The 27,578-nt window shown below is 41.1% G+C and overlaps 3 protein-coding genes across 10 annotated transcripts in view; 1 reads left to right on the top strand and 2 right to left on the bottom strand.

Annotated features, from left to right (window-relative positions):
- Positions 1-511: 511 nt before the first annotated feature.
- On the bottom strand, positions 512-10,376 carry PBLD (phenazine biosynthesis like protein domain containing). Its single transcript, XM_028729419.2, has 9 exons — positions 10,097-10,376; positions 6,260-6,359; positions 5,307-5,405; positions 5,113-5,222; positions 4,998-5,027; positions 3,635-3,723; positions 2,999-3,177; positions 1,928-1,990; positions 512-924 (listed from the first exon to the last, which is right to left on the bottom strand). Exons 1-9 carry the CDS (start codon positions 10,178-10,180, stop codon positions 812-814), a joined length of 867 nt encoding a protein of 288 aa, XP_028585252.2. The 5' UTR covers positions 10,181-10,376; the 3' UTR covers positions 512-811.
- A 3,143-nt stretch (positions 10,377-13,519) lies between these two features.
- HNRNPH3 (heterogeneous nuclear ribonucleoprotein H3) lies at positions 13,520-26,808 on the top strand. Of its 8 annotated transcripts, none has more exons than XM_028729428.2 (10): positions 13,520-13,715; positions 22,141-22,259; positions 22,767-22,905; positions 23,432-23,616; positions 23,965-24,051; positions 24,686-24,801; positions 25,417-25,552; positions 26,052-26,132; positions 26,218-26,307; positions 26,511-26,808. In XM_028729428.2, exons 2-10 carry the CDS (start codon positions 22,145-22,147, stop codon positions 26,585-26,587), a joined length of 1,026 nt encoding a protein of 341 aa, XP_028585261.1. In that variant the 5' UTR covers positions 13,520-13,715; positions 22,141-22,144; the 3' UTR covers positions 26,588-26,808. The 8 variants fall into 8 exon arrangements, with proteins under 8 accessions (XP_028585261.1, XP_028585265.1, XP_028585264.1 ...); XM_028729431.2 differs by having other exon boundaries at positions 13,525-13,715; positions 23,432-23,571; XM_028729432.2 differs by lacking the exon at positions 23,965-24,051 and having other exon boundaries at positions 13,521-13,715; positions 23,432-23,571.
- Positions 17,685-27,578, bottom strand: part of RUFY2 (RUN and FYVE domain containing 2) — a 34,996-nt gene continuing 25,102 nt past the window's right edge. Inside the window, exon 20 of the mRNA XM_077930534.1 lies at positions 17,685-19,959. The gene's annotated coding sequence lies outside the window, so the exon portion shown is untranslated. The remainder of the gene's footprint in view (positions 19,960-27,578) is intronic.

Raw genomic sequence — 27,578 nt, 5'->3', positions numbered from 1 at the left:
ATTTCAAATATGATGGAGACTGCTGCCCGCACCTTTTTCATCCTGAAAACCACATTCCCTTCTGGACAACCTTCTGGGGGCCATGTGATGTTGGAGCTTGTAGGGACAGAGGCAAAAATGGGTGAGCAATTAATATAAATTTTACCTGCGTACAACAGACTAGCTTCTACACACACACCATTCTCTATCCTTGATACAGGAAAGCAAGAGGCATCACCAGAGTACAAGGGCACATTCCAGCCAGGCAAAAATACAAAAGGATAATATGAAGTAGAGGTTTGGAGAATTGCATTCGGTCTCTAACTCTGCTTTAGAGGTCTACCAAATTCAAGCTTATCTACGTAGAGCTATTTACGAGGGTAGGATTAAACAGTCATGGAATGAATTGTCCCAAGCAGATACAAAGGGGCTAGACAGAAATTGCAACACATTATTAAATAAATGTGTTCCTTAATCTGTTATGATCTGGCTCAAGCAGCCAGGATAGCACAGAAGAGGATAGTAATGGAAATAAAAGTATACAAACATTTTATTTTAATTTAATTTTAAAAAAATTATATACCACAATAGTCTCAGGGCAGTTTACAAATATGCAATGCAACAAATAAAAATCAGATAAAACTATAAAATCAAATTTCAGTTAAATTGCCTGTCTTCTGAATTATGTCCATTTTGCCTTTTGATTTAAGTAGTCGTTTTCTCTGTAAAATGTTCATCTGCATCAGCAACGATAAGAAGAAATGGAAATTTGTAATGACGAAGAGCTTTATTTCATTTTATTTTCTCTCTCTCCTTTTTTCAGCGTATTTTCTTAAATGGTCAAAAAACCCTTCAACACAATGACTGTTTGGCCACTGACGTCTACTCTTCCATCAGGCCGAAGCAGAATCTTCAACTTTCCTCCACGAGCAGAACACTGAAATGCTAAACAAAGAGAGGGGGGAGGCTTGTATTTATATTTCCTATTATCTGTGTTCCCCATGAACGATGCGTGCTGCAATGCTTGGTTGTCACTAATGAGCAGCAGATGGATTAAAGAAAGGGGAAAGCTCTATGGAACTACTGAACTCAGCAGAGCCAATCCACTGACAGGCTATGGTGAAGCCCTCACCCTAGACAGCAAATAGGGAGGATGCAAACTCCACCTGCCCCCCACAAAACTCTGCAGCCTATGTGCATGTTATATGCTGCACAGTCTCTCCTCATGCTCCCTCCACCTTTGGGGGCCAGGGAAGAGCCTTCAAAGAAGGCATGTTTTTGAGTTAGGAAGAAAAGTGTCTCTTCAGAACTTACAGTTCTGTGAAGGAACTATTAATGCACGAGATCCTGCTCCCATGTAAGGTCTTACATATAAGAATTCCTTTACAGACAACCACATGGAACACAGGTCTGGGGGAAGGATGCAGGGGATGGGGCTAAACGCATGGCCCTGCTCCTGAGTGAGCACAAAATTGATCTACAGTTTCAAGTAGATATGGGGACAGCAAATCCCATATGTATGTTAACTCACCTAGAGCCAAACAGCTTAAAAATAATACAAGTATTTCTTTAGATCCAGGCTTGAAAGACATATTGCCATTGATTTTAAGTGACCGATATCATCTCCACTTGCCTATGGTTCTTATTTTTAGAAGGAAAGCCACAGTAATTTTACCCTGCTGCATGCAAACTGGAAAGAACAGCTTGGTTTAAATTTCTTCTTTCATCAATTTTGGCAAGGGTGGAAAAACTAATACACCTGAGATCCTTGCACAGCACTGTGACCATATACATTCCTGAACCCTTGCTTGCCTTCAGACCCTCTGGCTAAACAGGAGGAAAAATTAATGTGTAATTAAAGTTCCTGCGGATTTTATTTTTAACAGATTACATTTATTAAATTATTGAGCCCTAAGGCTTATTCTTATAATTGAAGAGAGATTCTTACCACACATTTCCTTTTTCCCCAGTTGTTGTGACCAGTAACTACTTAAGACAGTATGAGCAGATCCTGGAAAGAAAATGAAAAGATGTAATAATCATAACCAAAAAAGTGTAACATGTTTAGGGTTCAAAGCACACCACATGCATTAAAAAAAAATCCTTATAATGCCACAGTAAGGTAAGGCTGAATTATTATCCTCATTTGCAAACTGGCTGTCACATGGGGAAGGGCAGTATCCTGCAAAGACCTTTGGGATGTGCAGAACATCTCCACACATTAGAATTCTCCTCCATGCCTTGCAGTCATGAGGGCTGAAGCATCCAGAATTGAAGAAAGAAGGCAGATTTATCTTTAACCAGGCCTTTGGCTGATTGACATCTGATGCCCTTTTAAAATGTATTTTGGAAAGGGGGATTATTGGGTTGTCATTGCTTTTTTTGTTTTTATTATGTATTTTCTGTTTTTTACATTGTGATTTTTATATGGGATTTTACTTTTGTGAACCGTCCTGAGATCCAAGGGTATAAGGCTGTATACAAATACTATTATTATTAACCCATATCATACCTGCATGGCACCTTCCAGGACTCTGTTTCTTCAACATGGTAGAGTGGGAAGATTTGACAGATGACCATATTTTATCAAATTGGTTTTTTTAAACAACAACAACAACCCAAGCCTAGGACTTGCCAATCAGAAGATCAGCGATTCGAATCCCCGCGACGGGGTGAGCTCCCGTTGCTCGGTCCCTGCTCCTGCCAACCTAGCAGTTCGAAAGCACGTCAAAGTGCAAGTAGATAAATAGGTACCACTCCGGCGGGAAGGTAAACGGCGTTTCTGTGTGCTGCTCTGGTTCGCCAGAAGCAGCTTAGTCATGCTGGCCACATGACCCGGAAGCTGTACGCTGGGTCCCTCGGCCAATAAAGCGAGATGAGCGCCGCAACCCCAGTGTCAGCCCCGACTGGACCTAACGGTCAGGGGTCCCTTTACCTTTACCTAAAGCTTCCAACAGGAATTATTCCCCTATGTTTAATAAAAATGAGAGCAAAGCCCTACTTAAACACACAAACACACCTGTGACAGGATCTTCTAAAATTCCAACCCATGGAGCAAAGTATCGAGAGAAAAAGTCATAGCTTTCATGTTTTCCGTGGAAATCTCCTTTAATTGTGACTATTAATCCTTGGACTTTCCCAGTCTTCTCAGCCAGCAAAAGTTCTTGGCCATTCACTTGTATTTTCTCCAAATCAGACCTTGAGGTTAAACATGAAATGTTAAACATTTAAATATATTTTTCCTACGTATGCAAATTTAAAGCTAAAACATCCCACTGAGAACAATTATGAGCTGAAACATACTGCAGTTCTGGGTATCTAAAGTAAGGATAGCGACAGTAATAGCAAGCGCCCAGTACTGGTATAATGTCTACAACAGCCTTCACCAACTTGGTGCCCTCCAGGGGTTTTGCAGTGCCAGTCAAACAGAATAAGGCATCAAAGGAGGGGAGGTGGGGTTCACATTAATTGACATATAACAAAGATGGCAAGCCTATGGCCCCCTAGACATTGTTGGAGTCCAACTTCCATCAGCCCAAGCCAGCACAGCCAATAGTCAACAATGAGGGGAGCTGCAATCCAGCAACCATCTGGCGTGCCAAATATTCCCCAGCCTTGCTAATACCTAATGAAATTTGTAGAAAAACACATATACCTTCCATAAGCATCACTGAGGCAGACAAGGAGCTTCTTTGTGTCAGGAGAATAGCGAACATCTTGAACATTCATATCGCCTACAGCTGCCTGGTAATAAAATATTACAGGATGAACCCCAAAGAACTAGAGCATCTCCTAAATTACAATCATTAAGAATGCATTGCATTCTCAGTCAAATCAAAGGATGCACACATTTTAGGCACACGTGTGGGAGAACAGACAGGTGACTTCTTCTTCTTCTTAACACTTTGAGAACCCAAATTTAAACCCCTCTCCCTCTGGAATAAGTTGTGTGTGTGCTCCAGATGCAGAGAGATCTTACTCATCTTTGCATCAGGATGACGTACAGGGCTCAAGCTTCATATGGTGCAAATAAACACAGAAAGAGAACATGCAGCCTACATGTGCTTTCTGTCTCTTCACTCAGATTTCTCCTGGATTCTTTAGAACATTTGGAGAAGCCACTCTTAAACACATGGACTGATGCCCAAGAGCTCAGAGATAATTTGGCTGAGATCTTCAAAGCCCAAAGGAGAGATACATTTACTTTTTATCTCCTCCCACAGACACTATTAATGCAGCTCAGTCTCTGTTCCTTTAATTGGATCTGTCAAAAACCAAGAAGCACCCATCCTCTCTAATGTAACCCCTAGTGTGTATGATTATCCCATTTTATCCTCACAACAGCCTTGCACAGTAGGCTAGACTGAAAGTTGGGGTCAGGCCCAAAGTTTACCTAATATCCAAATGTAGATTTGAGCCCAGTTCTGTTCACCACAAACCACAGACTTTCCCTACTTTATTAACGGAACAATTTTGCAATAAGGACACAGTAACTAACCTAATATAGTGGCACTACCTGGAATAAAATATTTTACCACGGAGCTAGCATCCATGATTAATGAAATGTTTCATAAACATTAAAATTGCATCTGCATAATTTGAGGTACAGAGGACGCTTGCTACATGCAGGCCAATATGGCATGGGAAAAGAGACATAATGATGCATAACGTGTATGGCATAGAGCAGTGGTGCCCAATTGGTGGCCCATAGACCCTGTGGGGGGGTCTATGTAACCCACCCAGGGTGTCTGTGGCAACATTCACGTAACAAAAGCTACCACAGATATATCAAAATTTTCAAAAGTAGGGGCTTTGGAAAAACAGGAGATCTGTAGTAATTGGGAACCACTGACATAGAGGTTTACGGGCAGTCCTTTGCAGGGTTAGACATGCCTCACTCTGCAAAAGTGTACAATGCAGTAATAAGGACGGTGTTGTGGAATTGTTGGAATACTCTCTGTTAATCGCTATACATTTAATAAAATCATAATAAATAATATAAGGATTACACGAATTACCTTCACTAACTTTTCCACTTCCTGGAAATCCTGGATGAAAAGAAAGAAATATGTATATAATGATTGCTCTTAACTAATCTTTTGGAAAAGTGCTGGCAATTTAAGTTTATCTAACCTGTGGATAAGTAGGATAAAGAGGTAAGTCCAGGATAATACGATCGCCTGCTTGTCTGGCATTTAATTCTCCACTCAGAGTTATAAAAGTGAGGGTTGAATTCACATTTTCTGTTTTTAAAATTAGAAACATATAACTGTAATATAGGTTGAAAGGTTTATTTGCAAATAACTTATAGCTTAAATGTTAATTACTCTTGTTGTGGAATAACACAGCTGCTGAGGCAAGGGTAGCGTGGCCACAGAGTGGGACCTCCTTAGCTGGTGTAAACCACCTTAATCCAAAATGGGAACCTAGGAAAAGAAAATTCAAGAGTCAGGCTTACAGTAAACTCTTCCTGTAGCTTTACGGCTGTATCACACCAGATTTTCAGCCATTTACTTGCCCTTTTATAGTGTTACTGCATGTAACATCTTTCCACATAACATCTGTGGTTTTCTTTGATAAAAGAGAAATAAAACACCCATCTGTTTGTAACATGCCAATGACCAATATTATATTTTTTTAATGGAAGTATGGGTGTGGTAGGCATTTGAGAAGATGAATCAGTAGCCTCCCTATAGGCTATTGTGTGTGTCAGCTATTTGGTGATAAAAATGTTCCACAGATGAAAATTCCTCCAAGATGCAGAAAATGAGATGGAACTACGCCCTGGACTGCCTGTGCTACAAAATGAGATGGCGCATTCCTGAGGTGGCAAGAGTTGGTAACACCACTCCAGGTTGCATGTGACAGATGCCATTCTTAATGCATCCCTGAGTTGTTGTTTCAATTCTCTGTAAGAAAGCTAGCAAATTAGGAATAAAAATTCTAATCTGTGTCACCCCTTCTGTTACTTTTCTGCTTGCAGGGAGATTTTATGCAAAGGAGCATTCAGTGGTATCTCTCTGCTTTAGTCTTAAGCACTACAGTCCACTCTGCCACATTAGAAATTGTAGAATTCCCAGGGTTCCTTGGGTAAAAATTTTAACTGTTAAACCAGATTAGGTCTGTGGTATGTTTATACACCAAGTATTTGTTGCCTCAACTTACATTATAGTCTACTAACTAAAGTATCAACCTTCCTTAATTTTTTAAAGCAGCGGATATGATCTACCTTCTGCTGAAGTCAACTGAAAAATTACTGCTTATTTTAATGTAGTCTTACTTCTTGTAAAGTCATCAGTAGGATCCAGTTTTCTGATGAATGCCGTTTCTGAGAGGTTCATTTCTGTTGCGATTTTTTGGTGCCAACCTTCTTCCAGTTCCTATTTTTTAAAAATAAAATAATTGCCCGTGAATTGGTATTATTTATTTTATAGCAAAATAAAAGACCTGATAAACAAAGAGCCTAGCATTACACATGAAGCTTAAATGTGTTCATGGTACTGTTTCTTATTCAACAGAGATGCAGAAGCAGTAGGAGTAAAGAACTAAAAAAATAACCTGCAAGCCACCCCAAACATCACCTTTGCCATTAGGAGGCAGTTCCCTATGAGATACTATACAATACGTCTGTAATTCCCTTGACATAGCAGGGCGGGAATTGCTGGGATGTCTGGGAAAATCTGAATGTTGAATGATCAAAACTAAGTTGAATGATCAAGTGAATGATGATTCACTTGTTGAATGATCAAAACTAAGTTTAAGTTCATCACAAACTGGATAAAAAATTTAAATTTTAGATTTAAACTTAGTTTTGATCATTCAGCAAGTGTACAAAATATTAAGAAAACTGGATGACATGAGGTGAAAAAGTTGGATCACTTGATATGGAATGACCCAGCAAAGCAAAACAGAAATCCACAAACTCAGACAACTAACTAGCGCCATCTTGTGGTAGTTTTGAAATATAGCAATCCTGTGTTTTCTTATTTTGGCCTAACTGACCCAGGGGTTTGTGGGGCCCTGTGCACAGTCCTTTATGGGGGACCTATTTATTCAACTAAATAAACACGATCATGCCAAAATTAGGGTGTATGAGATGATACTAATAATGTTTCTGCCTTTGTGCTGTGCGGACCCCCCAACAACTTGGGAACAATCCCGGCAGCAGGCTAGGTAGGAAAAAACGGTGATGATACAGTCCTACTTTGGATCCCGAACGCATTGTGAGTCCAACGTTTTGGCTCCTGAACGCAGCAAACCTGGAAGTGAGTGTTCCAGTTTATGAACGTAAGTCAGATGGGGCTTCTGCAGCTTCTGATTGGCTGAAGGAGCTTCCTGCAGCCCAACTGGAAATCACGCCTTGGTTTTCAAACGTTTTGGAAGTTGAACAAACTTCTGGAATGGATTCCGTTCGACTTCCAATGTACCACTGTACTACTAATGATGCCATTGAAATGCCTCCCCCATAATGTTTGAGAAAAATCAGAGGAAACATGATAATAATGATGATAATAAAGATTATGATAATGACTCTGCACTCCCCCAGCCTCAAGCAACTTTGGAACAATCTAGGAAAAGAAAATAATTATGATCCTTCTGCACTGGGCTCCTTCCCTCTCCCCACCAAGAAAACCCCAACAGCTTGGGAACAATCAGGAAAACGTGATGTTGAGATGAAAATGTCTCTGTACCCCCACTCCCCCCCAAAAAAGATAATAAAAGTTGGGAGGATGAGGAAATCTGGACTACCCTGCCCCCCCACAAACAGCTTTGGAACAATCCTTCCTGTATGGCAGGCTTCCTCAACCTTGGCCCTCCAGATGTTTTTGGCCTACAACTCCCATGATCCCTAGCTAGTAGGACCAGTGGTCAGGGATGATGGGAATTGCAGTCTCAAAACATCTGGAGGGCCGAGGTTGAGGAAGCCTGCTGTATGGCATGGCATGGAGAAACAATAAAAAACTATATGCAGAGGGTACATATCTCTAGAAAATTAGCCAAACCAGTCTAAAGGTCAAGTCACATATATACACTACATCAGAGCTTTCCAAACTGTGTGTTTCATGTTCCATGTTAGTGTGTCAGCTGCAGTGTGTAGGTGTGTCACATGAACGCTCCCCACGCTCCTTTCGGGGCTGAAAAGTGGTTAGTTTAACCTCCGGTTGGCTAGTAAAACTGAATTACTGTGTTGTGAAATAATGCATGTCTAAAAAGTGTGTCACCAACATGAAAAGTTTAGAAAGCTCTGCAATACATGGTCCAAGATTTAATGATTCAAGATACAGTGGTACCTCGGGTTAAGTACTTAATTCATTCCGGAGGTCTGTACTTAACCTGAAACTGTTCTTAACCTGAAGCACCACTTTAGCTAATGGGGCCTCCTGCTGCTGCCGCGCCGCCGGAGCACAATTTCTGTTCTTATCCTGAAGCAAAGTTCTTAACCTGAAGCACTATTTCTGGGTTAGCGGAGTCTGTAACCTGAAGCATATGTAACCTGAGGTACCACTGTACAAGTACATATTTGCAAATGGGCATCCAGAGACTGAGAGATGGCATGCCAATTGAGCTACTGAATCATTGGCACAGCACTCCTGAGCGCAGCCAGTGTAGCTGTGTGGCCAAACATTCTTAAACACCAGCCAAAAAAGCTGCTGAGCAATGGATTCAGACAGGCACAAGAGGAATTCATTGACAGAGGTTACAGACGTATGAGAAAGTGCTGAGATTACAGGGAGACAAAGAACACAAAGAAAGGCAGATAAGGGTGCAAGGGACAGAGAGGGGCAAAAGGCACAAATAAAATCCAGTGGGCAACACATGCACAAACAGGAAAAGAACTTGTTAGGAACAAACATGGAAAAAAGTCTTATACTGAGTCAGACTATTGGTCCATCCAGTACATTATCTAAGACTATCAACCTGAGGGTGCCATGGCACCTGCAGGCACCAAGTTGATGACCTTCATGTGTTTTTTGGAGTCAATCCACTGCCTTCTCTTATGGAGGAGCTTTTCTGAATGAGGGAATCTAGTTCTTCAAATGCCACTATCATCCACAAGTGCCTAGAAACATTCAAATATTTGTCCAAGGCGGCTAGAATGTTAGTATCTTCGGGGTCCAGATCCAGTTTCCGTAGGAGTGGCCTGATCACTGCCTGATCTAAGGTTATTTTCTACTTCTTGATTGTGGCACAGCAGTACAGTGGTACCTTGGGTCACAAACACTCGGGTTACAGACTCGGAAGTAGTACCTTGGGTTAAGGAGTTTACCTCAGGATGAGAACAGAAATTGTATGTTGGCGGCGAAGTGGCAGTGGGAGGCCCCATTAGCAAAAGTGGTACCTCAGGTTTGGAACGTTTTCAGGTTAAGAATGGACCTCCGGAACAAATTAAGTTCGTAACCAGAGGTACCACTGTAGTCATGATCACAGATCATAAACAGATGCTATGCCGTTGAAGGGGCTGGAACACCTTAAAAAGGAGCAATTGACATTTTTCAACCATACTCGGGTGACAAAATACCTTGGGTTGGCGTTGTTTAAATCAATACGACTAAATCAGATTAAATCTAAGCATTGTGCACAACTGTTTCATAAATAAGACTGCCAGTGCTTATGAAATAGGCTAATTTGGAATTCAATCTGTGTTCTAGAAAACTCTAGAAAACTTAGCAGGGATTTTTTCAGTGAGGGAAACATTAACTGCAGAAATGCTTCCTGGAAAGTCTTGACATTACTGTGAAGAGTTTCCTGAGGGCAGGAATTTTTGAAAAACACTGGGCCAGATAAACAGCACAGGAATTTTCTGTACCCACAACAAACCAATCCTTAGTCAAGAAAAGCATCACTAAAAATTGACATAAATGGCACCAGTCACACACAGCAAAGTTTTGTAATGTAGGGAGCTCCCTTACACTGAGTCAGGCCATTGGTTTATCTAGCTCATTATGTCTACCACTCTCCAGGGTTTCAGGCAACATCTCTCCCAGCAATACTACCAGGCGATGTTGGGGACTGAGCCTAGGAACTTCTGCATGCAATGCTGATGCTCTGCCACTGAGCCACAGCCATTCCCTAACAAACATCAGCATTCTGGTAAAGACAAGTTTCAAAAACTTACATCTTCAAGAAGACAAACAGCTGCAGGATTTCCAGAAAACGGCTGATCTGTAAAGGCATCAACTGTGAAAATAGAAATCTGCATTTTCTTCCCTTATTCTTGGCTGCTTTTAAAAATGGCGTTTTGCAAACTGCTGACTCATCTTCTCAGCTGTTGCATAAATGGCTGAGTTAATATTACACCAAGTGAAATATTACAAGCGTATTGTTACACCAAGTGAGTACAAAAAACTGGTAGCTTTGCCAACACTTACTTTCCTTTTTTTCTTCCTTACATGCCCCAGCCCAGCTACCACATTTTTAACATTTTCCCTAAATTTATAAGAAATTCCAACGTTATTTTAATGACTGTTGCTGAAATTATAAATTCCCTTTTACATGTGTGTCAATGTGATTTACAAATATATCATAAAAACAGCTGAAATGGTTTTTAAAACTATATAAAAAATAACTGAATATACTGTAGGTTTAAAAACAATACAAAATGAACACCTGTGGCAAAGGATTTTTGAGCTGCTGAAAAACCTTGTTCACACAGAAACGTCTTCCATTGTTTTAGAAAGTACAGATAGTGCATGCCTGGTATATTTCAACAGGGTTGCTGTTCCACAGAATGGGGCAGCAACACTGAAAGCCTTGTTCTGAGTTACTGTGGAGCCAGTTTCTGATATTTTGGGGACTTAAGCAGCAGTGTAGCAACCACCACCAGCTTACTGAGCCTTATTTAGGAAGTTGCTGGGATGGGAACTTTAGGGATGGGAAGTGGCTCCGCCCCCTTGTAGCATCCAAAATACCAGGCAACCACCGTTCTGCCCTCAAATTTCTCTGCTGCCCAGAATCCCAACCCCTGATGCACAGCAGCCACTGTACCACAGTACAGACCCCCATGGTGCCCTACCCCCCCAGTGCAGACCGCCCCCCTGCCACAGGCTAGCTACGCTACTGGACTTTAGGAAGAAACATTGCAGTGACCTGTTGGATATACTGTATGGATATATAAAGGATAAGGTGGCCTCTTTAAAGGTTAAGCATCAAGAAAAGCTAATTTATGTGTAGAGTTAATTTTTATTAACTGAATTTGGAGAATTATTTCTGTTTATCTCTGTAGAAAGAAACACAACAGATGTGAAATTCTACACATTTACTCAGAAAAAAGCCTTAGTGTGTTCAGCAGTGCCAATTCCCGTGTGTCCATAGGGTTTGGGGGCCATATTTTTTTTTTTAAAAAAACCAGAGTCCTCACCTTGAAGAGTAAGAAATTGTCTTTAAGATATGACAAGAATTTGTTGTTTTTGCTGCAACAGATGATTACGGCTACCTTTCTGGAAACAGTTGTTTACCTAGGCAAGCAGTGTTTCATGTTTTAAACATTAAGGGGCAATTATTCTGTGATGCAATAAAAGTTATGAGTTTAAGATTCTTTGGAACCAGCATGCATACTCATTGCCCATTAATCACTTTAAAATCAATAGGGCTTATGATACACTGGATTGGGAACTGTGAGGATTATTTTTCCCTTTTCCATGATATTCTTCCTAGGAGGCATTGGCTCTTTGTTCTCTGGCTGAAAGATGGGGGCAGTGTGTGGGGCAGCTCACCTCTGAGCCAGGGGTCAGCAAACTTTTTCAGCAGGGGCCGGTCCACTGTCCTTCAGACCTTGTGGGAGGCTGGACTATATTTTGGGGAGGGGAATGATGCAAGAGCACCACAAGCTGCTTACCTGTCTTGTGAGTGGCAGGAGCTGGCAGCAGCGGAGGGACGATGAGCGGTGCAGGAAAGGGCTCCAGAGAGAGGCTGCTTAAAATGGCGGCCGCTCGAGCACTGCAGCTGCTGTGGGCACCAACAAAGCCCAACCCCCTTCCTCCTCTAGGCAGGGCAGGGAGAAACCAGGAGGGAGGAGGCGCCACCACTGCTGTGTGAGGGAGAGGGAAAAGGAAAGAACACACACGTTGGCGATCCACACGGCGATTTCCGGATCGTCTGCGGCCCGGATCCAGAAGGCAATTGGGTCTTATCTGGCCCAAGGGCCTTAGTTTGTTGCCCCATGCTCTGAGCACTGCAATTCCAGGACTAGTGGGGAATTTACATTTCAAATGCAAATTAATAATAATAATAATAATAATATTTTATTTATATGCCGCCCTCCCCGGCCAGGGCCAGGCTCAGGGTGGCTAACACCAAATATAAATTACAATAAAACGTAATGGGAGGGAAACAGTTAATTAAAATACAGCTTAAAATGCAGCCTCATTTTAGTAGTAGCCCATAAATCAAGACCATAAGGGAGAAAACATCAGATATGAAGTAGTAGAGCACTTACTTGCTTTCAGTGCAAAAGGTCCCCAGGTCAAACCCTTGCAGGACCAGGTACAGATCTCTGCATGAATTCCTGGAGAGTCACTGTCAGTGTGTAGACTGTACTGAACTAGGTGAATCACTGGTGCTCCTCAGCAGCTTCCCATGTTCCTGTTTATCAGACTTCATAATAATATCAAAATAAATGTCAGTTTGAACAGGACTGTTCCTCCCCAGTGCAGAATGATACGATATCCTGAGGCACCATGCGGCTTTAGAGCTGTGGTGGTTGCAACATGATTCTCTCATCGCACCAGTTGCGGGAGAAATGCTGGGAGCAAACATGCCCCTTGTACACTGCCATGACAGACCTGACGATGTGATAGGATGCCTAAGCTCCACAAGATGATCATGTCTTTTCACAAGAACATATGCAGCACCGTCCAGTATGATGGTTCATCCTTGGACACCTTCCCTAGAAAGTGTAGCGTGAAACAAGGCTGTGTCCCAACTCTCTTTGACATATCCTCCTCCCTGCTGCTCTCATATGGCACACTCTTCCATTGCCTCTTGAGACAAACAGATGCCAATAATAGGATTTCACTGAATAATCCATTGAAGGAATATTCAAGACCCTGGCAACGCTTCTTACACTCAATGTGACACAATTGCAAACAGTGTCACTATTTATTTTCTCCTTGTTGCTATTTAAGCTCCTTAACAGGCTCTCCAGTATTCTGTCAACTGAAACTAAACGTGCTCCTTTTGTATTACAAAGACCTGTGTTTACACATAAGACAGTTTCTGACCTATTGTGGTGAGTTGTGACTTAGTAGCTGACTAGTTGGGACGCCATATGTCCTTTTTTCCCACGGGTAGTGTCGTTAAATTATGGTCCCATTATTTTGAACTCACTGGCCTTACTGGCACAGCATTAACAACAGGAACCTTGAAAACACCTGCTTATCAAGGGCGAAAGCATCAGCGAGTTGGGCTTACGCAGCGCTAAACTGCACACACGGCCTTGGAAGGCTTTCCTTCTGCGCATGCGCCCCGCCATCTCGCTCCCTCGACCTAAACGGCTGTCGCCCCATTCTCCTCCGCGGCGCATGCGTCACGCTCTGCACCTAGGCGACGCGAGCGAAATTCTCGTCCCCGGCGCCGCGTGTCCTCGCGATACGTCCGCCCGCGACGCCATCCTGTCTGCCTCAGCTGCGTAGATTGCTAGTCAGCCGCCCGTTAGGCGCGCTTCCTTGTTCTTTTGTGGGAGAGTCTCAGCCCTGCGTTAGCGCCGACCGCCTGGGGAAGTGGGTGAGGTGTTGCCGGTGAGTGGGGTGGCGGGGGAGAGAGGTCGGGCAACTCCGTCGCCGATGCGCCGGGAAAGTACGAGCCGAGGTGGGCGGACCCGCCTTCTCGGTTCCCTGAGAAATTCAGCCTTGGGTCAGGTGGCGGGATAAACGGGGGAGGGAAGGGAAGGGTTAAGCGGTGGCTTCCGCGCGCGCGAGAGAGCGAGGGTTCTATTCTCTCCGTCCGCCATTTTGAATGTGGCGGTGATTTGGCGGGGGAGGAGGGGGGGGGAGAGCGGAGGCGGCGCGCCAGGGAGGCGACTGGTTCGCCTGCCGGAGGCCGAGGTGCCCTTCAGCCTGGGGCTGGCGCTCGTGGCCCAACGGCTCGCCGCAAACGGCGACTTGGCAGCTAACAGCACTAGTGCAGCCAAGGGAGCGAGGGTAGGGACGACAGATCAACGGCATCCCGGGCCTGACAAAAAAGAGGCACGGCGACGCCTTCATTTGGTTGTTTTAACCGGCGGAGATTCACTTTTCCCCTCCCCCCCCTTTCAGAGAGCGGGCATTATTTGATCTGCCACGCCCCCTCTGCCCAAGGTAGTTCGCGCTTGCGCTTGTGCGTGTCGGGCAAGGATTTGAGCGTAGTGTTGTAGCGCTGTTGATAGTTGGGGGGAGTTTCCTGTGCCGGCTCCCTCGCCTCCCGCCTCGCCATGCTCACTAATGACGAGATGTAAAGAGATTGACTGCTCAGCTGTTTGGGAAAGATCCCCATTGTAGTCCTTGCGAATTACATCCGAGAAAACGCATGTAGTAGCATTTAAGCTTGGGTAAGAGGGTAAATTTCATTCATCACTCAGATTAAATCAGAAAGCGCTAGTAAAACTAAGGCTATATCGGTGCAACGTTGCAACCATCACAGTTAGTGGCAATACCGTACTGAAAGCCATTGTGATTTAAGATTCATAATAAGTGCAGGGGTGGCAGTTCTTCGTTTTGTCTAATCATGCAACATATTTCTGTGTATCAGCCAAAATACACTTTGGTTGTTTGTAAATGAGCCATTTGACCTAGGTCATTTCTACAGCTAATCTACTTTTGAAAACAGAAATAAGGTAAAGGATAGAGTAGGTAATGTAATCGCTGTACAAGACACTTGAAATACATAGGTGCTTACATGGACAGATTTTGAACATGTTCAAAAATGACAGTACAGTGGTGCCTCGCAAGACGAAATTAATCCGTTCCACGAGTCTCTTCGTCTTGCGGTTTTTTCGTCTTGCGAAGCACGGCTATTAGCGGCTTAGCAGCTATTAACGGCTTAGCGGCTTTAAGAGAAAGGAAACAAACTCGCAAGACGTTTCGTCTTGCGAAGCAAGCCCATAGGGAAATTCGTCTTGCAGAACGACTCAAAAAACGGAAAACCGTTTCGTCTAGCGAGTTTTTCGTCTTGCGGGGCACCACTGTACTAAAGTCATTTATGTCAAGAAATCATGTCTTTGTGTTCATGCCTACATAGGTTCTGTTACAGTTTTGGGAAACATAGCTTCTCTCACTTAGTTTGGTTACCTATAGTGAATATTAATATATCTATAAAAGATGGTTCCAGGGCAATTAAAAAAAGTAATACCTGTTTTCCCAAATGATACATATCTTTCATGCAGTGGGATTTTTTTACAGTGGGAAGATTTCCAAATGTGCCACTAGATAACCTAGGCTGCAGTTGGATGCACAGTTAGTAAGTTCCATAGAACACAGTGAGACTTATGAGTAAACATGCACAGGATCATACTGTTAGTTTTCTCCAATTTTATCACATTACTTTGATAAATAATATTTGGCTTAACTACTGTTAAGACTATGCAGAGGTCTTCAAGTAGAAAATCTTATTTTTTGATGTCTGAAGAACTTTCTCAGCTTTAAAAACTTTCATACACTAGCATGCAAATGTTGTTCCATGAGAGATTACCTTACATACTATTGTGCGGGATCATATGGCAATATATCAATTATCTTGTTCTGTAAATCTGGTCAAATTTCTGTGTAGTTCAGAATCCTAGAATTAAAAATGAAAAGCAGACTAATGCCGGTAGGTGCTAAAAGAGGGAAATGCTTACTAGTGTTGTTTACTAGTATCTCCATTTTGCTCCTGTTTACCATATTGCAATATGGACTCTTTGGCTTATTATAGCCAAATTCTAAAGTCTCTGGATGATTCAATCACTGTTCTGTCCCTAGGATAAAAGGAAATCTGCACAATTCTGTGCACTGCAGGTTATCTTAAAGCACATAGTGGAGGCTACAGGTTATAGTGGTGCTGTTCTTGACAGTATTACACTGTAGCAGCTTAGGTGGATTTTTAGGATTAGCCTGCAAGAGAACTTTTTGAGGGGGAAAACACCTGGAGTTTCATACTGGATGGTTGTGGTTGTTAAAGATAAAGCTCATCTTTCATCTTTTTCAAGCAGGAAGCATAGGAAAGATGCACCCTTCTTTTCCAGAAGAGGTATAAACACTTCCAGACTACAAGATTGATGTTCTGACAGCTTAGACAGCAAGCATGACAACAACCATATGTTTGCATAGGAGTAAATTCCATTTAAAACAGTGGGATTTACATCTAAATAAACATACAAAGGGTTACACTGAAGAGCTCAGTAGATGTAAAACGCAAATGAATAATAGTCTGGGGGCAAAGGTTGATGGACACAATATAGAATTTGGTGAACTAGAGTTATACCTTTTTCTGAAAAGGTAAGCCATGCACCAGGAAGAGAAGGAATAAAGCAAACATTGTTAAGTACAGAGTGGGATTTTCATAAAAAATTGAATTGGATAATTGGAACTTGCAACAAAATGTTGCAGTGCAGAGTGTTCCAGCCACTCTCTTCCACCCCCCAAATTTTCCCTTCCCAGCAATTGGTCAGCATTCTATACACAGTTTATCTTCCCTGAGGTGGTGGTAGTGGTTTTGTACTTTTACAAACCTCAGGGTTTTTCTGAGGATACTAATACCTCCCTTGGGTAGTGCTATTCTGGCTACATAAGGACCAGCACTCATAACACTGAGAACACTGTTAGTTTATTTTTAATGTGATGTTAATTTTAAATGTGTAAATACCTGCAAACTGCTTTGAGGTGGCAAAATTATCTGAACTGAAATATTTTAGTACAGAAAAACATGCAATAAATTGCATATAGTGTAATCATAAAAATGTCTACTGAGAAGTGAGTCCCACTGAGTGTGGGAATGTTGAGGGTGGCAGGGGAGATATATTGTTTATTAATATCCTTCCTAACTTGCGCTAGAAAGTTTCTTCACTTAGCAAAGTCTTCACTTAGCAGAGTGCATTCCCTGTCTCACACAGCAGAAAGCTGGTTGCAAACTCATGTGAGTTTCTTAAGACAATAAGCAATTCAATTTGGCTTGTCCAGATTGAGATATGTTCTAATATTCCTGGTAAGACCCCTTTTGAATCCCTCATAAAAGAATAAAGACACCACAGTCTTATTCGTAAGTAACAAAAAGTAGTTTTACTCATGATCAGGCAGAACACAGTGTGATCCCTGAAGGCAGGCTTTAGGCTTAAAGTTACAAACACGTACAGACAAGTTTACCCCATATGGGAGATAACCTGGGGAACTGCTGTGGCAGCCAGCAGTACAGTCCAGGTGATGCAGGAAGCAGGCAGGACGAACAGGAATGTCAAAAAGAGGAAGGTAGCAGCGTGACTTGGCCTTTTATCAGGTCTGGAGAGGTCATGCCCACGTACTAGTCACATGCAAGGAAGGATGCTCCAGGCCAGGAAGCTTCAACTGGCTGGACCAAACATTCCCTTGCATGTCCACTCTAGCAAAACAAGGAATGTTGTACTTGACTGCTCCCAGTGGATTACATCCCACATTGAGTTCAGTGTAGCTCCGTTAAGTAGTACGTATAGGATTGCAACCTTACTGTGGTTAAGACTGCAGTCCTGTCACTGAGACATATTTTTGAGTAGGCTCATAAGCTTTACTTGAAAATTATTTTTATTGGAATACTTCTAAATATTTTAAGACATGACAATTCAATATTATTTAGATTTTATTTAGGCCGGGGAAACAAATACATTGAAAACAGTTAACTTACTAATTGTAGATTGCTTGAAGAAAAACATGTACTTCCTAGGAGTAGCAGCTGTAAAAAGTTAACCACTGTTTTGATTTTAGAATTGACTCTTTTTTATATGCATTTCAAATTGACTTGTGTTTTGTTCATTCATTATGTCACTAATTGTTTTGTGAAACAATGCATTTTTCAAAGTGGAAAACTTTCAACAGAAAAATATACTAGTGGAAACCTTTTCTATTTAAAAGGGAAAAATTTCCAGTTCACCTCACTAAGTACTTAAGCGTATTAGCATTGTGAGTCCTAAACAGAACAGGACAACAGAGGATTGCGGGAAAGAAAGGGTTTGTAACCTAGGAGTACCAGTTCTTTTCTTCTGCTCCTCTGTGTTTATTTTTAGAAATATTTAAGCTATTATACTTCTGTTGCTTTTTATAACTGATAGGCACTTTGCAGATCACTTGTTGAAAAGCTGGGTAAGAAACGCTGTAAGCAAATAATATATGACTCCAACCCCTAGGATTTGGAAACAGTAAAGTGCTCTCCCAACATAAAAAAATAAAATGTAATAGTGATAACTTATTTCTTTGAGCTGGTGCGAAAGAGCATGTTATTTTCAACTGTCCAAGAGTAGTGTATCCAAGTCAGGAGTCTTCTGTTGTTTCAGAATGTTTTTCAGCACCTTTACCAAACTGGGACTGAGGTTTTATTCCTTTTGCTGCATTTACTTTTATAATACAGTATCAGCCAATTGGCTGAAGTGAATTTGAGTACTTACACCTAAACCCACCCCCAAGGATTCCTCCGTCTGTATAATATGCCCCATTGTGAGCAATTAAAAAATCTAGGGCTCACCTTGCTCTAATGAAAGATGCGAAAAAAACTGTTAACTGGTGCTATTGCTGAAACTTGTGAAGACTGAAGGCACTACCACTAGGAATACAGTCCTGAGCAAAAGCTCATTGAAGGGGTACTTGGTCATGGGTTCAAATAAAGGTCCCATAAAAATCTGTAAAGGGTATATTTAGCTGCCATATTAGAACAATCTTGTTAGAATAGTTAACTTGGGGAATATTCTGCTCATTTTTTTCTCCATTCAAACTGAACCATGGTTTGTAATAGAATACTGAGCCCTGAAATAGATTTATGGGGAACCATGGAGTTGTATCTATCTGTTAGTGGAGATCTGGAGATCTATGTGCTCTGGCTATATGGGGCTTTTAGCTCTGTCCTCTCCTTGCTGCATTTTTTGATTGATTCAGCCTTTGGAAATCAGAAAACAGTGCAAGGAGAGACTCTAGGAAATAAGAGAAATGGAGGGCAGGATATGTATAGCCGTCTTCTTGGCCACTGCTTCTGCTGTGCAGAGGAGCTGGTGAATAATCTGTTGATATTGTGGGTCAGTTGAGGTGTGAAGAGGTTCAGAACTGATTGACTCTGTGTGTCCATAATCTGTTGGATAAGTGTTTCCCAAAGAACCACTCCACTTTCATAGTGACCTTGTACTTCAAGAAGAATTTTTTTTAAAGCAAGGTTCCCACTAGTTTGTGCTTTGTAGAACATATCTGTGCTGTCTTCCTGCTTCATCTGGCTGTGTGAGGCTAGCCTATTTTATGCAGATCTGCTGTGGTTTCATTATCAGTTGGCCCCTGTAGATTAAAAGTGATTTGTCCACCAGAAAAGAGAAACACCTAAATGACCAGTACAGGTCACTCCCTGACTGCTTGGTTATGGAAATTTAGCAGAAACCACTGCAGAGTTATTGCATAATTTCTGGCCAGACTTCATGTAGAATACTGTCAAGGCTCGTATGTTATGCTCTGATGGGTATGGAGAGAGGAAGACATTTAGGGTTAAGCTAAAGACCCATTTGGCTGTGGTTAGGAGGCTTCCAGTATTTGTTGAATCACTTGAGGCTTCCTGATGTGAAACTGACAGCTTTGTCTCTAAGGCTATCCCTGCCCCTGGACCTCTCTTGGTCTGGATACTGGGAACAAATGGAAGGATAAGTGTAATGTTAATTTACCACTTGGGAGGCATTTCCTGCTTGGGTTGCAAAAGAAATGCCTTTTTCTTATCCTTGGTCTCTCCTAGGAAGAATGTGTTCAAATGGGTCTCTAAACAGATTTTCACCTTCCAAGTGGCTATGTCAGACTTCAGTTTCAGATCCATAGTCTCCTAATGTAGACAGAAAAGGAGACATAGTAAGTCATAGACAGCAGAGAGTCTAAGAAGGCCTCTGCAGTAAATTCCTTAATGAAGGGTTTGGTTATCATGGGGTGGGGAGATATGAACGTAACTGCCAGCCCATTGATGCATTAGAGAATGTTGTAACTGGGATGGCTGAGAGGGACACCTCATGGGACTTCCATGGGGCAAACTCTTCTCTGGCGTCTGCTCTAGTAGGGCTGGTAAATTATCCCTCCCTAGGGTTGCTCCATTTCTTGCTCATTGATTGGTCAAAAAGGCTTGGGTTAGAAATGGGCATGCTTTCCTCTCTTGCTATGGGGAGCACATGGGATTTTTAGTTTCAGACTTTTCTTCTTGTTCCTGCTGCTGAAGATTTTTAGAAGCTTTTACTAGAGGACTGAGGAGGAACATCCAGTTTAAATAGGTGCTCCTGCCAGTACCTGATTGCAACATTCTCTTCCTCAATGATTGACTTTCTCAGATGCTGCAGAAGCAGAGCAGAGGTTGGGGCTGGATTTGAGGGGCACAGGAGCAAAAGGCTTGCTAGCTGCAGAACTTGCCCAGTTTTGAGGGGAATAGATTGTAGAAATTGTATTGCTGCTGGAACAGCTTTGGCTTCAGTAATGGCAGTTGTGACTTTGTCTGCTTTTTCACTGTCTTACCTTTGCTGAATCTTTTGCTGTGCTGCCTGTTGGGATATATCCTTAGCTAAGACCATCTTCCCCATGAAAGGATGAGGTTCTGAGATGGCACTTGCAGTGTGCCATTTAGCCTCCCTGTGCTTAAAAGAAGGAATTTCTTGCATGTCGTCTGAGACCTTCTGTGTGTGAGAGCGAGCAGACCCAATAATGCCCCTTTCCCTCTTTTTGAAAAGTTTTTCCCTCAGATGTGTACAATGGGGAATTCGGTTCTTTGTTAGGAATTTTTCTTCCTCTCAGTGCCTGTAGTCTTTTTTTTAGGTAGTGGGGAGGAATGGAAGAAAACCTCTTACATTGGCTTCTGTAGGACTCCAGCCTTGCATCAGAGTCCTATCTGTTCTTAGGCAGGACTTGACTAAACTGGGGAAGATGTGCCTTCCTATAGTAGTAGAGTGAGTTTCAACCTAAATTAAATGGTTCTTGCCCATCAACTGGCAACTAATATAAAATTAAATTATTTTATAATCATTACAGCTTCTTAGTGAGTTGAACTACATCATTTTTGGAGAATTTATATTACATTTGAGGTTTTCATAGTATGCATCTCCAAGTTGCATCATGAATGAGTCCCACTATAGTAGTGTCCTTTCAGAATTTCCCAAAACATAAATGCATGTAATTCCTAATTCCTGCCCTATTTACTATTACTCCATTTTTAAATTAATTTTATTTATTAAAATATACCTTACCTTTTCACATTGAAAAAGTATGCATGACAGCTTTAAAGTCCTGTTAAAAATAAACCTTTGGCTTGCCTCTCTCTACTTTGCTGTCATTCTGTCTTGCTGGTCATTCTATCTTGTGTACCACCACCCCGCTCCACTTTCCCAGTTTACTGAATTTTATCCTGTGCTCATTAACCCCCATGCCATTCCTGCTTCCCATTCACTGCCTCTCTTAGTTGTCAGAACTCCTGATTCTGGGAATCTCTACAGGAATATTGCCTTGGCTCTTCTAGCTGGCATTGGAGGGAGATGTGGAAGTGGCTTGTGTGCTAACAGTGGAGAGAAGTGTGCATGTAGTAGTCCATATGCATTTTAGAAAATAGTTCAATGGCTTAACCAGCCTGCAGCACTATGAATTAAAGAATAGCATCGATTGCAATGATTGGTTATATGTACTGATTGGGCCAGTGCATGGCTGAGCTAATGTGAGAAGTGTTGGGGAGTCATTTGCACTTTTCCAAGCAGTAGAATTTGTCTTCATAGATAGTGCATCTCTTTTGAGAACCTGAGGTATTGAGAGTAGATATGTGGCAGGCTGCATGAGCAGGTCATGCTAGTTGTACTGAATGAGTTCTAGACAACGGCAGTTGTAACTTATCACAGCATTATGCTTCAATCAATGTCTGAGCATGTTTCAAGATACTGCTAATGAATACAGTCCTGCTTAGGAAGGGGTGGGGGTGAATCATGATTCTCAAATGCTAAATTTGCTGTTTATGTTTTTTATGGTGTTTGATTTTAAACAGCAAAATGGACTGGGCTGGGAAACATAATGGTCCAAATGATTCATCTAGTGATGGAACAGTACGATTGCGTGGTCTGCCATTTGGCTGCAGCAAGGAGGAGATCGTTCAGTTCTTTCAAGGTAGCTCTAGTGTTAATGTCAAGTGACTTTCAGTGTTTCTATGTCTGCAAGATTGATATTTGAAATAGTTTAATTTATATTGACTATTTCAGGGGGGGAGGGGGGAATCAGTTTAACATTTAGATTGCTAATTTTTGGTATTCTGTGTTAAAATACTACTAATCAAGAGATTGCATTGGCAGAGTAGGATATAAAATTTACCCATTTAGATACCTTGCTATGAATCAGAATTTGGAGTATGTAGTTATTACATCATGCAATATAGGAGGGCCTTTGTGATGTAGCTGTTGCTGTGTAGTCTGAACAAAGAGACAGTAATAGAATGTCTAAACCCATAAAGTTTAATGAAAGATCTTTAGCGTGTGTATTTGGGTTAGGTAGGGGAGGGGGAAGCTAAGCTATGTTCTTGCATTTGTGTAGATTTGCTTTAAGTATTTTCTACAGATGGGAATGTTTCAGACTTTAACACTCTTCCCCTTGATGGGGTTATTTGTCCTTGGGTTAAAGGGTTGGAAATCGTGCCAAATGGGATAACATTGACGCTGGACTACCAGGGGAGAAGCACAGGGGAGGCCTTCGTGCAGTTTGCTTCAAAGGAGATAGCAGAAAAAGCTCTGGGGAAACACAAGGAAAGAATAGGGCACAGGTGGGGATGGAGAGTTTGGGATGGTGTTATTCGGGGGGTTGGGGGTCAGTTTTGCTTTTGGGGGGTTGGGGAGCATAAAGTAACTGGCTATTTAAAAACAACAACCTTACAATCACCCTAAGTAACTTGGGAAGTATAGTAGATTTGGTGGGAGGGGGAAATGGTAATACTATGTAGATTGCTAAAATTAGGATATTTCAATTTTTGTGGAGGGTGTTCTATGATAGCCAGAGATTTTTCAAAGAATTTATTACTGGGGCAGGGGGGGAGTGTGATTCAGAAATTTGTTGTACTTAAAATGTGGTTAGAATTCTTAGACAGTAAAATATATAACTTAAAATGCTTGCTTTTGCATTTACATTTCCTAAAATTTAAGTGACGCTTGAAAAAACAGTGTACACTTTTATTGAAAGTGTATCTAGATATAGAATTCAGAGCATTTGTGCAACTTGTTACTGTATTTTTTTACCAGGCATCACATATGTGTATTCTTACTTTTGTACATTGAAAATCTTTTTTTACTCAGATATATTGAGATCTTCAAAAGTAGTAAGAGTGAAATCCGAGGATTCTATGACCCACCACGAAGAATGATGGGACAGCGACCTGGACCCTATGATAGACCAATGGGAGGAAGAGGGGGTTATTATGGAGCTGGGCGTGGAAGTATGTATGACAGAATGCGTCGAGGAGGTGGTGGATATGACGGTGGTATGTGTATCTAATGACCACAGGCTCTTGTCATTTTCACGTTCCTGACGTTTTGTCAAGAAATACAGAAATGACAGTAATTATAATACATACCAAGTCTGAAATCTGGATACCTATCAGTTTTTTTACCAGCCGTGTGACTAAAGATTGAAAAGGTATGGAGAGGCATCTGAAATGAGATTTTAAATGTGGATGAAACTTGGTTTGCATGTCTTTGAGCCTGACAACTTTATAAATAGAAACTTGCTTATATATTTGATGTCAAGAGGTACTGATTATATGCACAGTGATAACAGCTGAATTTTAAAAAGACCATTTCATGGTATGTCCACTTCTTAAATCTCACAGGATATGGTGGCTTTGATGAGTATGGTGGCTATAACAATTATGGCTATGGAAATGATGGCTATGATGACAGAATGAGAGATGGTAGAGGTAAGATTTAAAAGTTTTATAGTATTGTTCCTCAACCATCAGGCTGTCTCACTGGCTCCCAAGGGAAAGAAAAAAGAACCACTTTTTATTGTTAAGTAGGGTATTTTTTAGAGCTGAGGGGTTGTTTTGAATTCCTCAGGTTATTTTGAAGTTGGAGACATACTGTGCACCTCTTTAAAATTGTCAGTCCCAGCATGTGAGTACAGTGGTACCTCGGTTTTCGAATGTAATCTGTTCCGGAAGTCTGTTCGAGTTCCGAAACGTTCAAAAACTGAAAGCAGAAGCCTCAATACGGAAGCCACGTTTCCTGTTCAACTTCTGAGGCGCATTCGAAAACCGAGGCATTTATTTCTGGGTTTTCAGCATTCGAGTTCCAAAATGTTTTGACTATGGAGGCATTCAAAACCGAGGTACCACTGTATTTGGAAAGCTACTGTTTTACATGTCAGAATGGGTGTGTGTGTGTAATTATTTGGCATGGAAGGAACCAAAAAAGTCCTAGTGAAAGTTAAACCAGAGTAGGATATTTCTAGTGTATAACCTAGTACAATTTCAAGGGGGAGTAAACACATATTGGGAATGCATGTGCACATCTTTATTAAATCATACATTTATTGAATCTTTTGTGTTTTAGGAATGGGAGGCCACGGCTATGGTGGAGCAGGAGATGCCAGCTCAGGCTTTCATGGTGGTCACTTTGTTCACATGAGAGGACTGCCATTTCGAGCAACAGAAAACGATATTGCCAATGTAAGCATTGTAGACAAATATTCTTGGTTGAAACAAAGATCTTAAGAGTTTAAGAATCTGGTCTGACTCTTTAACAATCAAAGTACTTCACTGTTGCAGCAGTAACAGACGGGCTCAACTTTAAAGTAGTTCCTGAAGATATGATGAAATTACTGTAATGCTCTAATGGCTATTTTTTTCAAAATAATTTATAGCAATTGAGATGCAATCAGGGTATTTTAATTTTAAAAAACCTTGGGTTTAATATAAATTATAGCAGCTGCAGCTGTAAATGATCTGAAATCTTCAAATGGGGAGAAAAATAACAGCTAAGCCGAATGTGGTCAGGGTGTACTAATAGATCACTTGATGACTCGCAGTAAATCAGCAAGTGTTTCTGACTGTTAACTGTTAAACAATATCAACTGCAGTGACTATGTAGATTAGAAAAGATGGCAAATTATTTTTTAATGATAGTTGCTCAAAACAAATGAGTAAAAACTGAAGGTGTAAATGTGGGCAGGAGTATGACATCCCGGATAAAGCATGTGAAATGGTCATTATATGCTTAAGATAACTGTTGTTTCAATATGAGAAAGTTCCTGCAAGTGGTAACTTACTATTGCTCACTTTTAGTTTTTCTCACCATTGACACCTATAAGAGTTCACATTGACATTGGAGCAGATGGAAGAGCAACAGGAGAAGCTGATGTAGAATTTGTAACACACGAAGATGCAGTGACTGCCATGTTGAAAGATAAAAATCATATGCGTAAGTTATAGCAACCATTGGAGCTGTTGAAAGCTCAGGATTGCTGCCTTTGTAGTTCATTGAATATCCAAGCTGCTTGCATATTTTAGTTTAGTTTTAATTTCCACTTAACAGCTGATTTTTCAAAAAAGCCAAGAAAGGAAGCAATCTTTCATGTTACATGAAATGCTAACATAGACAATCCAGTATCACTTCTTTTAGGATTAGCATGCCTGAGCTTTACACGTCTTAAGAATGTTGTTTAAAAGATTTGATTACATCAGAGTCTATACTTGCAAGTATTGAACAAGTTGTTCACGAAGCCACATCTGCTGACCTTTCAACCCTTTCTTGAGTATCCATTTGTATGGAAAGGTGCTATAGTCTATTCAGTGTGCCAGGCAGAAAGCACTTTGTAAATTACTCCCTTGATGCATGTACATAATTATGAATCCACATTAATTACCTTTTCAGTTATGGGTGTTTATTTCTTGTGTTTGTTTGTTTGTTTGTTTTAAAGAACATCGATACATTGAGCTGTTTCTTAATTCAACTGCTGGAGGTGGTTCTGGAATGGGAGGTTACGGCAGAGATGGAATGGGTATGCTTGATTTTACATTTTTAATTAAAACTTTAAAGATATCTAGCCTCTGGATATTCTAACAACAGTGAACATTGTTTTCTAGATCAAGTTGGTTATGGTTCTGTTGGAAGAATGGGAATGGGCAGCAGTTACAGCGGAGGATATGGTACTCCTGATGGCTTGGGTGGCTATGGTAAGTCTTAAGTAGGTAGGCAAACGGTTTCTTTTTATAATGCAAAGGTTCATTGTCTTCTAAAGTATTTGTTAACACGGGAACAAGAATGCTGTATCGTTTGCATGCACAGAAACCATATAGAGAAAGAGTTGCATGCTAATGATGAAGTTCGTGTGTATTTCATTTTAAACAAATGTGGGGTAACTATTGTTACTTTCTAGGTCGTGGCAGTGGAAATAGCGGTGGATACTATGGACAAGGCAACATGGGAGGCGGTGGATGGCGTGGAATGTATTGAAGAGTGGCATTGTGTCTGTGAAGCATATTGGAAGGAAACAGTACTTGGTCTACTAGACTTTCTTACAAAACTTAATTTCTTTTGTATTGAAAACTTTATAATGACTGAAGGAATGTGTTTTCCCATTATTTGGTAAGCAACAGATTGTGATGGGGAAATCTGTGTTCTGTAGGTTTTATTTGTTGCATACTCTGACTTTAAATAAATTTTTTATATTCAAACCACTGATGTTGATACTTTTTATACTAGCTGCTCCTAAAGGTATGTTCCATATTCCAAAACTGTTCATTTAAGATACTTGGTTCATTAAAGCAGTTATGCTGTAGGTTCTCTTATTGATGTAAAATAAAACCACCATCAAACTGGTACTAGTACATTTGTTGAGATTTGAAATGAAAGCATAGGGTAACTTCTTTTAATTAATCTGATACAATCTTCTTGTCAGTGAAGACTTCCCTTACCAGAATGTCCCAAGACTGTGCTGGGCATGAAGGCCATGAGTTCAGGAATGACCTAATGCACAACTGCTATATAAAAACCCAGTTGATGTATGCATGTCACAAATCTCACCCTTAAAGTATGTTAGTCTTTATACTCCTCTCCTTGGCAATCACATTTTTTGATGAGTGAACAAGAGAGTATTATTTTAGTAACATCCATAGAGAAGTAGGCACTATTCAATTTCCTAGAAATCTTAAAAGGCTACTCCTCTGGCTGAAGGCTCCTGTTTAAGGACTAAGAAACTTGCCCAGCAGTCAGACATAGAGACCTTGGCAAATTATGAGATTACACAAATATGTAGTCCTCTTACTGTGCATTAACATGTAAGATTTTTGGATTAATTACTGTTAAGACACTTTAAAGCATTCTCTGTGTATCAGGAAAGGGTACTAAATATTCAAGTTTTCTTCATTTCAACTGCTTGTCCTCCAAATTCTTCCCAATAATTTGTCAAATGTGATTATTGAAAGTTTGTTGCCTGTTTTTGATA

The sequence above is a fragment of the Podarcis muralis genome, chromosome 6 (genome assembly GCF_964188315.1).
Source record: "Podarcis muralis chromosome 6, rPodMur119.hap1.1, whole genome shotgun sequence".
NCBI classification, from domain to species: domain Eukaryota; kingdom Metazoa; phylum Chordata; class Lepidosauria; order Squamata; family Lacertidae; genus Podarcis; species Podarcis muralis.
The sequence above is the reverse complement of the archived record's forward strand: the minus strand, read 5'-3'. Positions and strand labels throughout refer to the sequence as shown.

Excerpts from the sequence above, each read along its gene's own strand:
- HNRNPH3 (XM_028729428.2), top strand. The coding sequence starts at position 22,145 with ATGGACTGGGCTGGGAAACATAATGGTCCAAATGATTCATCTAGTGAT. Across the intron at positions 26,133-26,217 it reads TTACGGCAGAGATGGAATGG|ATCAAGTTGGTTATGGTTCT; the intron begins GTATGCTTGATT and ends ATTGTTTTCTAG. Across the intron at positions 26,308-26,510 it reads TGATGGCTTGGGTGGCTATG|GTCGTGGCAGTGGAAATAGC; the intron begins GTAAGTCTTAAG and ends GTTACTTTCTAG.
- PBLD (XM_028729419.2), bottom strand. The coding sequence starts at position 10,180 with ATGCAGATTTCTATTTTCACAGTTGATGCCTTTACAGATCAGCCGTTT. Across the intron at positions 1,991-2,998 it reads TTTAGAAGATCCTGTCACAG|GATCTGCTCATACTGTCTTA; the intron begins GTGTGTTTGTGT and ends TTTTCTTTCCAG. Across the intron at positions 925-1,927 it reads GGGGAAAAAGGAAATGTGTG|CATTTCAGTGTTCTGCTCGT; the intron begins GTAAGAATCTCT and ends CTCTTTGTTTAG.